Genomic DNA, 13,504 nt, shown 5'->3' with positions numbered 1-13,504 from the left:
TTTTATCTGTTCATAAATTTTGATATATAATTGATAAGGTGGAAGCACATCCACTGAGCCAAATGATGAATGGAATGGATGGGTAGAGAAGTAGAAAGTAGAGAAAAGCATCTCCCTTCAACCCCACAAAGCAAAGTCGTTTACATTTCTCAAGTGTCATCATGTTTTGAGTCCCACCATTCCACTTAAGTAGCCACAGCAATCCCTGCCTTCCCTTACATCTACCATCATTCCATCACATTTTTCTCACCTCCTAATTAATTAAAGGTCCAATATTTATAAAGAACGAGTTCACCTCGCCTCAAGTGAGCCAGAGAGAGCAGCATGAAGTCCGCGGCAATTCAACCGCCTCACGAGGTCGGAAGTAGCCTAGATACAGAGGTTAAAGATGACAAAAATGAGACTGATGGCCGCGAAAACAACTTGGAGCTGAGGCTCGGTATGTCTCCAGTGAATGGTTGTAAATCAGGAGCAAAGAGGTGTTTCGACGAGACGTCAGGGGTCTTTGTCCACCCTTGGAGCCTGGCAGCCCGGCAGCAGAACGCGGCTCTGGAGCAAGCACACCAGAAGCTGAAACCTTCTTTAACTACAGTCCCAAGGTTCAAATGATTTCCTTTTCCCTCCATGAAGTTCTCTTTAGCAATACTCTAGATTTTTCAGAAATCTATGCATGCTTACAAAAGAAGAATAGACTAAGGATCTAGCTATAAGTTTTCGCAAATAGCTCAGGAATATCAGAGTTGTGGAGTACTAAAGTGAGGTTATAGAACTTCTGATATATTATAATTCTTTGCACTTGTTTTTTGCTATCTCATCTTGCAACTTTCACATTGATCTTCTCTAATTGTCTTGTAATTGGGAGAGATTATCAGAAATGAGCATCCTTCAGCTGTTGTGGGTTGGCCTCCAGTCCGGGCCTTTCGAAGGAACTTGGGGTTTCACAATCAAACAGGGCCAGTGACCGCCCCAGAGGCAAAGGCAGAGGACATCCATGTCGAAAATAAAGAGAGCATGGCAAGTGAAAGCCAAGAAGGGCAGACAAAGTTTGTAAAGGTGAACATGGATGGTTGCACGGTGGGTAGGAAGATTGACCTCAAACTCCATGATGGCTATAATTCACTGTCACATGCCCTGCTGAAGATGTTCCACAACTTTTTCTCTGGTAAACTACAATCTCATCTTTTGGACACTACTTTATCGTTTATAGAGTCTGATACTGTCTTTGTTTTCTTCTGAAAACTAGTGAACTGCTTGAACAACCCAAAGCAGGAGGATGAGCAGGATGGGGCCATTCCTACCAGCTACATTCTTCTCTACGAAGACAACGAAGGTGACCGGATGCTCGCCGGCGACGTGCCTTGGGAGTATGTCTTAGGAACTATCTCATACCAATGCTCTATTCCATATAACTCACGAAAAAGCACTGCTGCAGGTTGTTCATCAGTTCAGTGAAACGGTTGTACATCGCACTGGATCTTAGAGCACACAAACACTGATCCTAGAGCAGACAATCTTTTGGGTGCTGGTTTTGCAGGTTGACTATGTCTGAGTCCTGTAAAGCATGTAGAAGATCATGAAGAAGGGACAACTTGATGGTTGAAGAGGCTAGTGAGACAGATGAGATGATTTTGTTGAAAGGGACTAGAAGTTAGTTACTAGTTAATGTGAGAAAGTTTGAGCTTAGTTTGTTCTACGTAGCAGTGTAATTTTATGGTTGACTGAAAAATAATTTTGACAGCACTGATTAAATTTGCCCGCGCATGATGATTAATTGATTATAATCATTCTAAGATATATGCTGCAAGGTGGAGCTGGTCAACCATGTAATGCAGGTCAACGTCGAGTAATTTTAGGGGCCGATGCAACCATCGGTCAGCCCCACTCGCAGAGGCTTTTAGGCAAAAGTCGTCGATTGACTTTGCGCCATTATTCCAAATTCCACGCGTCGCTTTTGTTCGATGCTAATGCATTACTTCCACCAATGAAGTCAACTTTGACCTTCACTTTGACTTTGAGATTGCATGATCATACTTTTATAAAGTAAAATTATAGTAAAAGATAATTTATTCTTATATAAATTATAAGATTAACGATCGTTAAGTAATTAAGATTAAATTTTTTTTTTAAGGATATATATCTATTGAAGTTTATCCTATCTTATCATAATAAATTTATGAGAAGCAACAAGAAACGTGTGAATCACATCGATAGAATAAAATGATTTATGGCGTGTTAGGTGGGATATTCAAAACTTTTGTCGAGGCTTATTTTTATGTTAGAAGCAATAAATTTTAAATGAAGTCAAATGTTTCGCTCAGGCAAAGTCATTTAAGGCTATTAAGAATGAAGTTATAAGAACTTCTAATTTGAAGCAACATAAGTTTAAGATATAATTTTGCAAATTTTATTGTTTTAAATGTTTTTAAAACAATAATAATAAATAATTTTTATTTCGTAATTAAATAATTTTTTTGTATATTTTGAAAATTAATTTTGACTTTTAAAATGTTATCATTATGTTTAAATTTAATTAAATATATATAATTCTATGACGAGCCCCTATAAATCAAATTTTAATTTATTCTTATTAAATATTTTAATAATAATTAACTTAATGGTCCAATTAATTTATCTTGAATTCCAACAAGGATTACAAGACTTTCTATTGATAATTTTTGTGTAATATAATTTTCTTATTTAATTATACAATAATAAGAACACGAGCTTGGATTATTTCAAGACATAGTTAAGAGTTATTTTGAATCCATAATTCACTAAGGAAAAGTCAATTTAAGAATCTTTTTCTAGCTGACTTTTACTATGTTTATGAGAAATGATAAGTTTTATGTCGAGTATTTACTTATTTTTATAGCTACATTTGGGGATTGAATTATGATTGTTATGAATCATTTATTTTAACATTTTCTTCTTTGATTTTTTACTTAATAATTCTTTTTATAGGACCAAACTCGCTTCAAAATAAATTGACAAAAAAAATATCTTCTCTAAATCTACCCTTGATGTACTAGTCTCACCTGTACTCTGTGAGTTAGTTTACTTGGATGGAAGACCTCAGAGGGAAGGAGTACACAATGGAGCTTCATATGCAATTTGTGATCCTTCATTCCCTCTTCGTGGACAGACCATTACACTTAATCTCAACATCATTCACCTTTGTGCCCATAGACAGATACATTTGCATATGGTGTTGTTGTAATAGGTCATGAGATCAATTTTCAATATATACGAAATACATTACGGGTCACTTGACCATGCATGCATAGGGCTATAAACAAGTCAAGATTTGTGGTGTTCGAGTTTGTTTGAAAATATAACTAAGTTAAACTAAGCCGAGTCTAAAATAAACCAAGTCGTTAAAAAGATTGTTCAAGTTTGGCTTGGTTTCTTTTTTATGAGTTTGAGCTTGATTTAGTTTGGTTCGTTTAGATGTTATCAAATTCTCAATTTAAGTTTATTTGATTATTTTAAAACTTTTATATTTTAAGTTTATTTAGTCAATTATTGAACTTGATAATACAAATTTATTTATTCATTTTGAAAATTTCTTTATTTATTTTGAAAGTTGATAAGATCATTTATTGATGAACACGGTTCATATTCACTAGTTGAACACATATGTATTCAAGTTTGTTCGTTTAGCTAAATGAGTTATTTAAACTTATTCATTTGATTGATCTTATATATATTAAATGAACATAAATAAGTTCTTACCAAGTTGAACACCACGTTTATTAGAACATTCAATTCATTTACTGTCCTGCCCATGTAATGAGTCACTGTATTGGGCGAAGTCTCCGGTAATTTACCTCTATTTCAAAAAAAAAAAAATGATAAACCTAGCTAGTCCTGGGGTGACCGGCACAACCCCGTGAAATTTTTTCACTGACCACCAGGGTAAATCAAGAAACACTTACAGCGGACGACCAAAAAGTTCAGCATCCTTTGGTTGCATACCTTATTTGGAGAGAAAATTCTATAAATTCGTCATAACTGGGGATCAAACCACGAGTGTCTAGGTGGCAACCTGAATATCTTACCACTGCATCGTAGCTCTAAGGACAATTTACCTCCTTTTCAAATAGTATGAGACAATGCTGGAGGGGCCGAGTGAGGGTTATCACCTAGCCTTTTCCTACAACAACCATATCATCCATCTTCAATAGATAGAATTTGTCTTGAACAAATTACTCCCTCCACGATGAATGCTTCTCGATCGAAGTTAACTCAATAATCTCGTAAAGCACTTCGACTAAATTGACATTGTAGTTTAACCCTAACAAATAATTATGTTTTACACTATATTACCTTATATTTTTATCTAACACTCCTTTTAAGATAGGCTAATGTATATTCATAAGTTGTTATATAAAATTTGAAAAATAATTTCAATGGTAATCGACAATAAAAACACTTTAGGAAAGTCAATTTCAATATCTCTCTGGCCAAAAAATGATGAAAATGGGGTAGTAATAAATAGTTAATTTAAACGATTTGGTATATTTTAATAGAAGTATATAATAGTGGACGGACTATGAAGTGTGGAGTAAGGGTCGATCCTAGATGATCTTATTCGAAACCGTGAAACTGAAAAGTTGGGAGGTGGTGACTTCGCTGATCGGACATGGACTTCGCTCTGCTCTGCAAAATAAACGGTGTAGTACCAGGCCAGGGAAGGAGTCCCCCGTGTTGGCCCTCCGACGCTCAAGTCAGTTACCGGAAAATGTGGAGAAGCAGAGCAACAATAGCAACAGTGGAATTCAATAGTAATGCGTACCTCCGTCAGTGAAGGACCCCTCTTTATATAGAGCTCTGGTGGGTAACGTGCATGTTTCTTGAGGCATAAACACGTTCTCCCATATGTCCCATGAAAGGGCCTTGTTAGGAAAGTACCCCTGATATCATATCTTAACAGGACATGCATATCCCTAATGTGACAGTAGAAGTTTAAGCCGTACGATCCGCCTATCGATCATACCTCGTGTTAGCGGTACTATCTCCCAAAAAAAAATCGAGAGATACTACAGTGGTTCAGTTACTTGGCCGAATGGGGTAGCCACTCAGCCGGGACTACGCTCTGTCCATAGCCAGGTTCCGTGCTTCGTCGAGCGAGGAAGCCGCTCAACCGGGACTCTGTTGCGCCCCTGGCCAAGTCCCGTACGACGTCCTACCACTCCGTATTGAGCGTCGAGCGTCGGTTGTCTTGCGTACCATCCCGAGCCTGAGTGGGGGATAGCTCGAACTAGTTTCCTATCGGTCAGGGACTGGGCGCCTGATAAATTATTGTAATTGTCATCTGTTTGACCCTTTGATATTCGTGCATTGACTGTCTTGACCTTGACCTCTACCCTGGCAGTTGACCTCGTGCAAGATAGGCTTCCCTCCATCACCACATCATTAGATTTTGAAGGATTTAAACATGTAAAAAAATAATTTTCACAATTGTTGAACAAGGCAAACTATTCTTGTTAAAACACTACACTTACAAGTTTAATGATAATCTTTTCGTTCGTTTGGATATTTATTTATGCAGCAAAGACAACAAGTGGAATAATCATAGAATCAGACTTCCTAAATCTTACCATAAAAAAATACTTGCAAGCTGAATCAACGATAAACCTAAATAAATCTCGTCAAAGGACCCGCTCACATGCCGCCTGAGAAAAAGTTTGGAGACGAGGGTTACCCTAGCTTTCATATTTGATAAAGAAATATGATGAAAGCACTGTTTGTGAGGTCATTATTTAGTGAAAAAGAAAGTGTCATCATCCTTCTTCTAGATACAAATAAAAAAAGACAAGTAAATAATAGGGTTAAATAAAATAATAAATGGGCGGCAGTCAAAGGGACCAACAGTGATGAAAATGGGATAGTAATAAATAGTTAATTTAAACGACATGGTATATTTTAATAGAAGCATATAATAACGGATGGACTATGAAGCGTGGAGTAAGGGTCGATCCTAGATTTTGAAGGATTCGATGTAAAAAAATAGACCCTTTATATTTATATAAAATAATAATAAAATCGATGCTATAAATATGTAACAAAATGATTTTTACAATTGTTGAACAAGGCAAACTATTCTTATTAAAAACACTAGACTTACAAGTTTAATGATAATCTCTTTGTTCGTTTGGATATTTGTTCATGCAGCAAAAACAACAAGTAGAACAATCACTTAATCAAACTCTCTAATTCTTACCATAAAATAATAACAAAAAAGATCTCACTCGTAAGCTGAATCAACGATAAACCTAAATACATCTCGTCAAAGGACCCATGCTCACATGCGACCAGAGAAAAAAGTATGAAGAATAAATTACCCTGACTTTCATATTCGATAAAGAAATATGGTGAAAGCAATATCTATGAGGCTATTATTTAGTGAGAAAAGAAAGTGTCATCATCCTTCTTCTAGATACAAATAAAAAAAGACAACTAAATAGGGTTAAATAAAATAATAAATGGACAGTCGCCAAAGGGACCAACAATGATGAAAATGAGATAGTAATAAATAGTTAATTTAAACGACTTGATATATGTCAATAGAAGCATATAATATTGGATGGACTGTGAAGCGTGGATTAAGGATTGATCCTAGCTAGATTTTGAAGGATTCGATGTAAAAATAAAAATTAAGCATGGATTAAGCGTGCACATAATACTCGACGGACTGTGAAGCGTGGATTAAGTGTGCATATAATACTGGACAGACTGTGAAACATGGATTAAGAATTTAGTGAAAAAAAGAAAGTGCCATCATCCTTCTCCATATACAAATAAAAAAAACGACAAATAAATAAGATAAAATAAAATAATAAATGAATGATTGAAAAAGTTCGAGAAACATAAAAATTAGCCTTTACTAATTTTGTTTTAAAAAAAATAGGGTTCCGTCGTAGGCTGTTCCAGAGCTAATTATCTTTTGCTATGCATAGAACACGAGAAGCATAAAATTGTATCATAATATAATTTATAATTTATTTTTATTGAATGGAGAAGTCAAAATGCAACGGTAAATTTGAAGATACAACTCCGTGTTCATGCACTGACTTTCAATAAAAAACAAACAAAAAAAACTATTGACTTTTAACCATACTGACTTCAAATCCAGGCATGGTTTTCCCATCACCGACTCGCATTTAATCCGAAAATGTGAGGTTTTGTTTAAATACGCAGCCGCTTTCCCTCCCTCTTTTAGAATTAGCAGCTCTGCCCAAGCAGTCGATGGCTGCTTGTCCTTTTCCTTCTTCATTCTCCTCCTCCGGCGACGGCGATGCTTTTCCCGCAGTCGGAGATGCAGGGAATGCCGTCCCTCCCTTTCTCTCCCGCCGCCGCTTGTCTTGGGAGATGTCGATCTTCGTGTCGGCCCTGACACATGTGGTGTCCGGGAAGTCCGCCGCCGTCTCTTCCTCTTCTTCTTCTTCGCTGAGAACTCGCCCTGACTGCGGAGCATATTACGAACGGAGCGTCTCGTGGACACCTCGATCTCAGGCTCCAACAGAAGCCACGGAACCGCCTTCCCCTCCTTCCGCCCCGAGGAAGTACCGCGGCGTCCGGCAGCGGCCGTGGGGCAAATGGGCGGCGGAGATCCGCGACCCGCACAAGGCGTCCAGAGTGTGGCTGGGGACCTTCGGGACGGCGGAGGACGCGGCGCGGGCCTACGACGCGGCTGCCCTCCACTTCAGGGGAAGCAGAGCCAAGCTCAACTTCCCTGAGAGTGCACGTCTTCGCCGGCACACGTCCTCTGTTTCTAGCCCGATCGCGGCGGCGGCCGATCTAACAGATTACATTGAGTACTCGAGGTTGCTGCAGGGCAGTGGGGAGCACTACCCGAGTCTTCCTCCGGAGACCGTCTCTGATACCTCGGAGATGGCGGCGGCGGCGGCGGCGGACGAGGGTTCTTCCATAGCTTCTCATTCACTGCAAAACTAGTCTGTTTCTTCTTCCTCTGCTTCAGCGACTTCTTCCGCTCATCCTCTGTCCAGTTGGGCTTCGACGGATTACCAGCGATTTCCTCCGGCTTAAAATTGCTTTCTTCGTGTTTTGCTTTCTTTTCATTATTATCGCTGTTCGAACGTGCCAAGGAAAGAGATTTCGCAGTTTTGGTTGACTAATTGTCATGGGTCATGGTCGACCAAAGATGGCAAAGTTGACCGGACTGTTCAGTTCAGGAAGGAGTAGAGCCAAAAATGATCAAGTGGGCAAATTGCATGCGCTAATTAATGGGTAGCAAATCTCTTAAGGGATCTTGTTTCTATTGTCAAAGATATGGAGCAAGATTCACAGGACAGAAACGGGAAGATACAATGCATATGAGAATCCAATCTTCTGTGCAATATTAGTTTGGCTGTAAACAAGGGGCACTTCTATTTTGTTATTATTATTGATAATTTAAGTATTCGAGACTGATCTTAGAAATAGACGTCTTTTCTTTCTAATTCGCGGATAAATCCAAAACGTAATTTACACATATTCAAGGTCAACCTTAAAATATTCATCCAAATTATTCATTTCTTATTTATTTTCGAGATTGAATCCTGTCCATTTTTTTATGGAACGGAAATGGTTCATAATTATAATAGATTGTGATCATAATTTAATCATAATTAGTAGTTATAATTTTTTTAAAATTTATTTTTCTATTTAAGTTATAGTTTGGGCGAGACATCGTTTATCACTCAACACCTGACAGCTCAACCATCCATCAATCGTGACAACCTCCAAATAACTTCTAACCGTCGATCCAAACTATAACCTAAATAAGAAGATAAATCTAAAAAAATCATAATTAATTATAGTTAGATTATAATCACAATATAATCATAATTAAATTATAGACCATTTTCTAATTAAAAAAAATGAACCAAACGATCCCCTTCCTTTATTTTCAGAGTGATTTTTACAGTTACACCATCCCCACGTGAGTAAAGAGCAGTTTATATAGCATTTTACTTTTGAATTTATTTGCTTTAGTGAGTTTTTACTTTTTAGAAATGTTTCTCTCCCAACCAGTGGCATTTTAACACTTTTACAAAGTATTTAATGACCATTAGTACACTATTCTTTTTAAGAATTAGATTAATAGTCGTAAAATAGTTTTTATTTTTTTTCAAATCAAAAGGTAATATCTTTCATCCAATCGGATGGATACTGAGATTGGATGAATACTGTCGATAATTAGGCATCAAATAAAATATTTTACATCCATTAAAAATTAATTTTAAAATTTATTAGAATAAATACTCATAGATATATTAATTGTACTAAACCGGGGAACATTCATAAATCACTCTTGGTCATTGCTTAATTGTACCTGCCCTACGTGATAATATGAAGTCTCAGTCATTAATTATTTTTACATATCTACATAAAGAGTGATGGATCTATCCGGGATTTATTTAGTAAATTGGTATCATTGTTGTACTAATGATGTTTTTTTTGGTCTTTTTAAAAAAATTACTTTGAATCATTGAGTACTATAAAATCAGTAATGTTTTTGTCAAAAGTATTTGAGCCTACCAATTGAATCATTTAGTCGAATTGATTAAACACTTTTACACAAGCGTCCAATGACCAACAAATGTGCGAAAGTTATTATTTTTTCTTGGATACATGGTCTTACATAACATGTGTAGCTATACTAAGTCCATGCAATTTCTAGGTAAGACTTAATGGGTTCTTGAGTAAGGTTACATTACACATCATCTTATAAAGAACGTCACCAAGGTTTTTAATCCCGTCTAAAATTAATGAAGATAATGAGTTAGAATGTAACTTTGCTGTTAACTCAATAAAGACTTCGTACTGTCCTATAAAATTAGGGGCGTTAGTGTCGGATTAGGGAAGCAGTTTCTGACGTTGACCTTCCGATGTTCAAGTCAATATTTGATTTAGGAGAAGAAAGTAATAAACTGTAGCAAATGACGTATCCAAATAATAAGGATCATATACTTTCGTCTGTAGATGAAGACCCCTTTTATAATGTCACTGTTGCTTTATGCATGCATCTCAAAGTATTAGCACGTTCCCAAAGTTTTCCTAAGAAAAGACAGACCATAAAGTACCCCTGACATATTTCCTTAAATGAGCCCGCAAATCGCTATGATTTGACAGTCCAAAAGCTTCTAAAGGATATTTTGTCAGCGAAATATTCTTTGTCATTGCCGGCATAAACTTTCAAAAGAATACGATATGATCGGGTATCTAGGTTGCGTTATAGGCCAATCAATGGCCCGTCGACTGGGAGCTTCCAAGCTTGGCCTTCTAGAACGCAACTACCGATTTGTTCTTCCTTCATACATTCACGTTATCAGAGAGGTGCACTGTGTCTGATCGACCATGTGCTTGATCAGATCTTAGGTCCAGTCCGCTAGGTTAGTGGGTGGAGTGAACCAATACTTAACTCCAAGTTCCATCCGTGAGTTGCGAAGGGTGGCTATTCGGGTGGTCCGACTGACCCTTCATGTCCGACTGACGTTGTGAGGCCCGCTCATTCAACCTTGCCCGGTTAGCAGACTTCGGATCCATCCGACTTTACAACTTTGACCATTTAACTTTGACTTCCACGTCAGACAGTCCTTGTTACTTTGACCCATTTTTTAGGAGGCCTATTTTTATCACCGTATCAATTTTGTGATGAACAAAATGTCATATAAATTTTCCTCTACAAAAAAAAGGCAATTAATTCATCCAGTTCTTCAATACATGAAATGCATTGTATATTTACTTGGGAAGATGACCTTTACATCTCTTGGGCATTATAGGATAATCTTTTCTACTGCTATCATATGTGTTTGTAATAAAAGAATGATTTTGGAAGCACATCAGCTGTGAGCTAGACTGTTTTTCTTTTAGTATCAAATAGTTACAGTTTTAAATGTTGGAAATGTGAATAGAATAAAGAAGTAGAGACGAAGAGATTTTATTATGCACGAGTTGTTAATCCCACATTAAAAGTCTCTTGACTTTATTGTTGGTTTAAATTATGGTACATGCATTGATGTTGGAAACGTATGCATGGGGAGAGACTCTCTCACGCGTGGGTATGCAGGGGTGGGTGCAAATATATGCACCAAGGTTGACTCATGTGCCTGTTGGACCGCTGGGACCGACTAGAAGGGGGGTTGAATAGCCTGCAAAATTAAAAAGATAACCCTTCTCGACTTTTCAACAGAATAACACTTGCATAAAATAATTGAACAAATAAAAGAAAAAAGAAAGAGACGCACAGGGATTTATTTGGTTACAATTAGGGAGGTTGTTAATCCAAGGAAAGTATCGCACTAACTATCTCCTTCAGGCGGAGAAGCCTCTTACAGCAATGAAGCGCACAAAGAAAGAAGCTAAACTCTAAATGAAAGTTTACAAGTGTTGGAAATGAATTGCTTGAGTTGTTTAAAAGCTCTTGGACCAAGGCTGTATTTATAGCATTGGTCGGGGCGTCCCGAAGGGTTCCGGGCGCCCTGGGGGGGATACAACTTTATCCCCAACGCAACGGATCGCGCTTGACGTGATCCGGTAAAAAATCAACCTCCGGTTACCTGGAATGGTTCCGGGCGCCCGGACGGTTCGAGCGCCCGGACCACTAAGTCAACCAAGTTGACTTTCTGGTCCGAGCCTTCTGCTCCGGCGCTGCTCGCCTCGGTCCGGGTCTTCCGCTCCGGTTCTGCTTGCTTGGGTGATTTCTGCCATCCGGAATATGACTCACCTGAACCCAACTTCCGGTCTTCTCGAGCAGGCTTCCGCTCCGGCTTCTCATCCCTCGGAATCGTCGCGTGCTTCCTTCTCGTCCGCCAGCGTACTCATCCGTAGTCTTCGTCCCTCGGTCGCACCCCGTCCCGACCTTCTCGCTAGCTGCGTCTCTTGGTCCCCCATCAATCTTCCGCTTCGGCTTCTCGTCCCTCGGAACCACCGCATGTTTCCTTCTCGTCCGTCGGTGTACTCTTCCGCAGCGCCTCGTCCCTCGGACGCACTGCATGCCGTCCTTCTCGCTAACTGCGTCTTCCGCTCGACTACTTGTGCTCTTAAGCTCCTACATACTTAGAGACAAGGTTAAAAACACACAGGACCTAACTTAACTTGTTGAACACACCAAAACAGCCTTGGGGTTCCAACAATCTCCCCCTTTTTGATGTGAGCAACCCAAGTTAAGCTTGGGTAAATAGACATAAAAATAAACTAACTAATTTTACAATTAAGTGCAAAAAGATAGAAAATTTAAATTTTGATGGTCTACCTCCCCCTAGACTTATACTTTTCCTTCTTCCCCTTTGATCACAAAAAATGGGGTTCAAAGGAAACAAAACTCTAAGGGAAAATTTTGTAACTTTGAAAAAGTTTTGCAATAATTTTCAATGAAAAACTGTTCTAAGTTAAAAGATTTCTTAGTAAAACTTTAAGTAAGAAATTTTTTAAAAAATTTCTGACTTAGGAAATTTTACAAAAATATTTTTGAAGAAAATTTTTCTAAGTAAAAATTTAAGCAGAAATTTCTAATTTCGGAAGAACTTTTTAACTTATTTTTTCTAAGTAAAAAAAAAATTCTAAGTAAAAATGTTTAAAAGACTTTTTAAAGTATTATTAAATGTCAACCTTAATGCTTTATCAGAAGTTAATTAAATATTTTATTTTAATATTTTAGTTTCCAGATCGTGGCGAGGTACTAGGCCTTCTTGGTTATTGGAGCAACAACCACTTCCTTAGACAAAGCCCCATAAAGAAACTCACTGTTTAATTTTCTCGCTGAAAGCACTAAATCCGATTAAAATTTAGATTAAGCATGACTTAGGAACCTAATATAGGTTCCAACCAACTGGATTAACTAGGTATTTCTTAGGGATATTCTTTTTTACAATGTTTCTAATTTGTCCCTTATGATATCTAAAATACTAATTTAAATTGTTAAAATTTCTAATATTGGTATTAGATGAGCATGCATGGTTTTTCAGATTATTTACTTGTACTTTTAAATTATCATTTTCTAATTTAATTCTGTCGAATTCTTCTATTGGACAAGATTTAGCTAATATTATTTTTAAATTCTTAATTTCTTTTTCTAACTTGAAGCAATCTTTTGTTAATAGTTTAACGAACTTAAATAACTTGTCGAGAGGAAGAGATCGTACCTGACTTACCTTGTCGATCTCATTGTCCGTGTCTCTCCCTGAACTGCTGCTATCTTCCGACGTGGCTCCCCCTTCATCGATACTCTCGATGCTCATTTCGGAAGAGCTTGACTCGCAGTCGTCATCTTAATGACTTGCCATTAGTGCAAGTCCGGAGAAGACTTCGACTTCTGATTCAGACGATGTATCACCCCACATCGCTTTTAATGCTTTGCGTTTTTGAATAGGCTTTTTACCTTTATTTGTGTCCTTATTCCTCAGCTTGGGGCAGTTGTCCTTGACATGTCCTTCTTCGTCGCAGTGGTAGCAGCGGATGGTCCTTTTATTTTTACCCTGAGGATGGTTAGTTTTTCTAG

At 37.7% G+C, this 13,504-nt stretch overlaps 2 protein-coding genes across 2 annotated transcripts; both read left to right on the top strand.

Moving 5' to 3' along the window:
* The first annotated feature begins 230 nt into the window (after positions 1–230).
* Positions 231–1,749, top strand: LOC122020486 (auxin-responsive protein IAA25-like). The gene is made up of 4 exons (XM_042578432.1): positions 231–599; positions 873–1,162; positions 1,244–1,364; positions 1,433–1,749. The coding sequence occupies exons 1-4, from the start codon at positions 325–327 to the stop codon at positions 1,494–1,496; spliced, it is 750 nt and encodes a 249-aa protein (XP_042434366.1). The 5' UTR covers positions 231–324; the 3' UTR covers positions 1,497–1,749.
* A 5,313-nt stretch (positions 1,750–7,062) lies between these two features.
* Positions 7,063–8,371, top strand: LOC122021410 (ethylene-responsive transcription factor ERF110-like). Its single transcript, XM_042579528.1, has one exon. It carries the CDS (start codon positions 7,249–7,251, stop codon positions 7,954–7,956), a length of 708 nt encoding a protein of 235 aa, XP_042435462.1. The 5' UTR covers positions 7,063–7,248; the 3' UTR covers positions 7,957–8,371.
* The last annotated feature ends 5,133 nt before the right edge of the window (positions 8,372–13,504 follow it).

The sequence above is a fragment of the Zingiber officinale genome, chromosome 9A (assembly GCF_018446385.1).
Source record: "Zingiber officinale cultivar Zhangliang chromosome 9A, Zo_v1.1, whole genome shotgun sequence".
NCBI classification, from domain to species: Eukaryota; Viridiplantae; Streptophyta; class Magnoliopsida; order Zingiberales; family Zingiberaceae; genus Zingiber; species Zingiber officinale.
The sequence above is the reverse complement of the archived record's forward strand: the minus strand, read 5'-3'. Positions and strand labels throughout refer to the sequence as shown.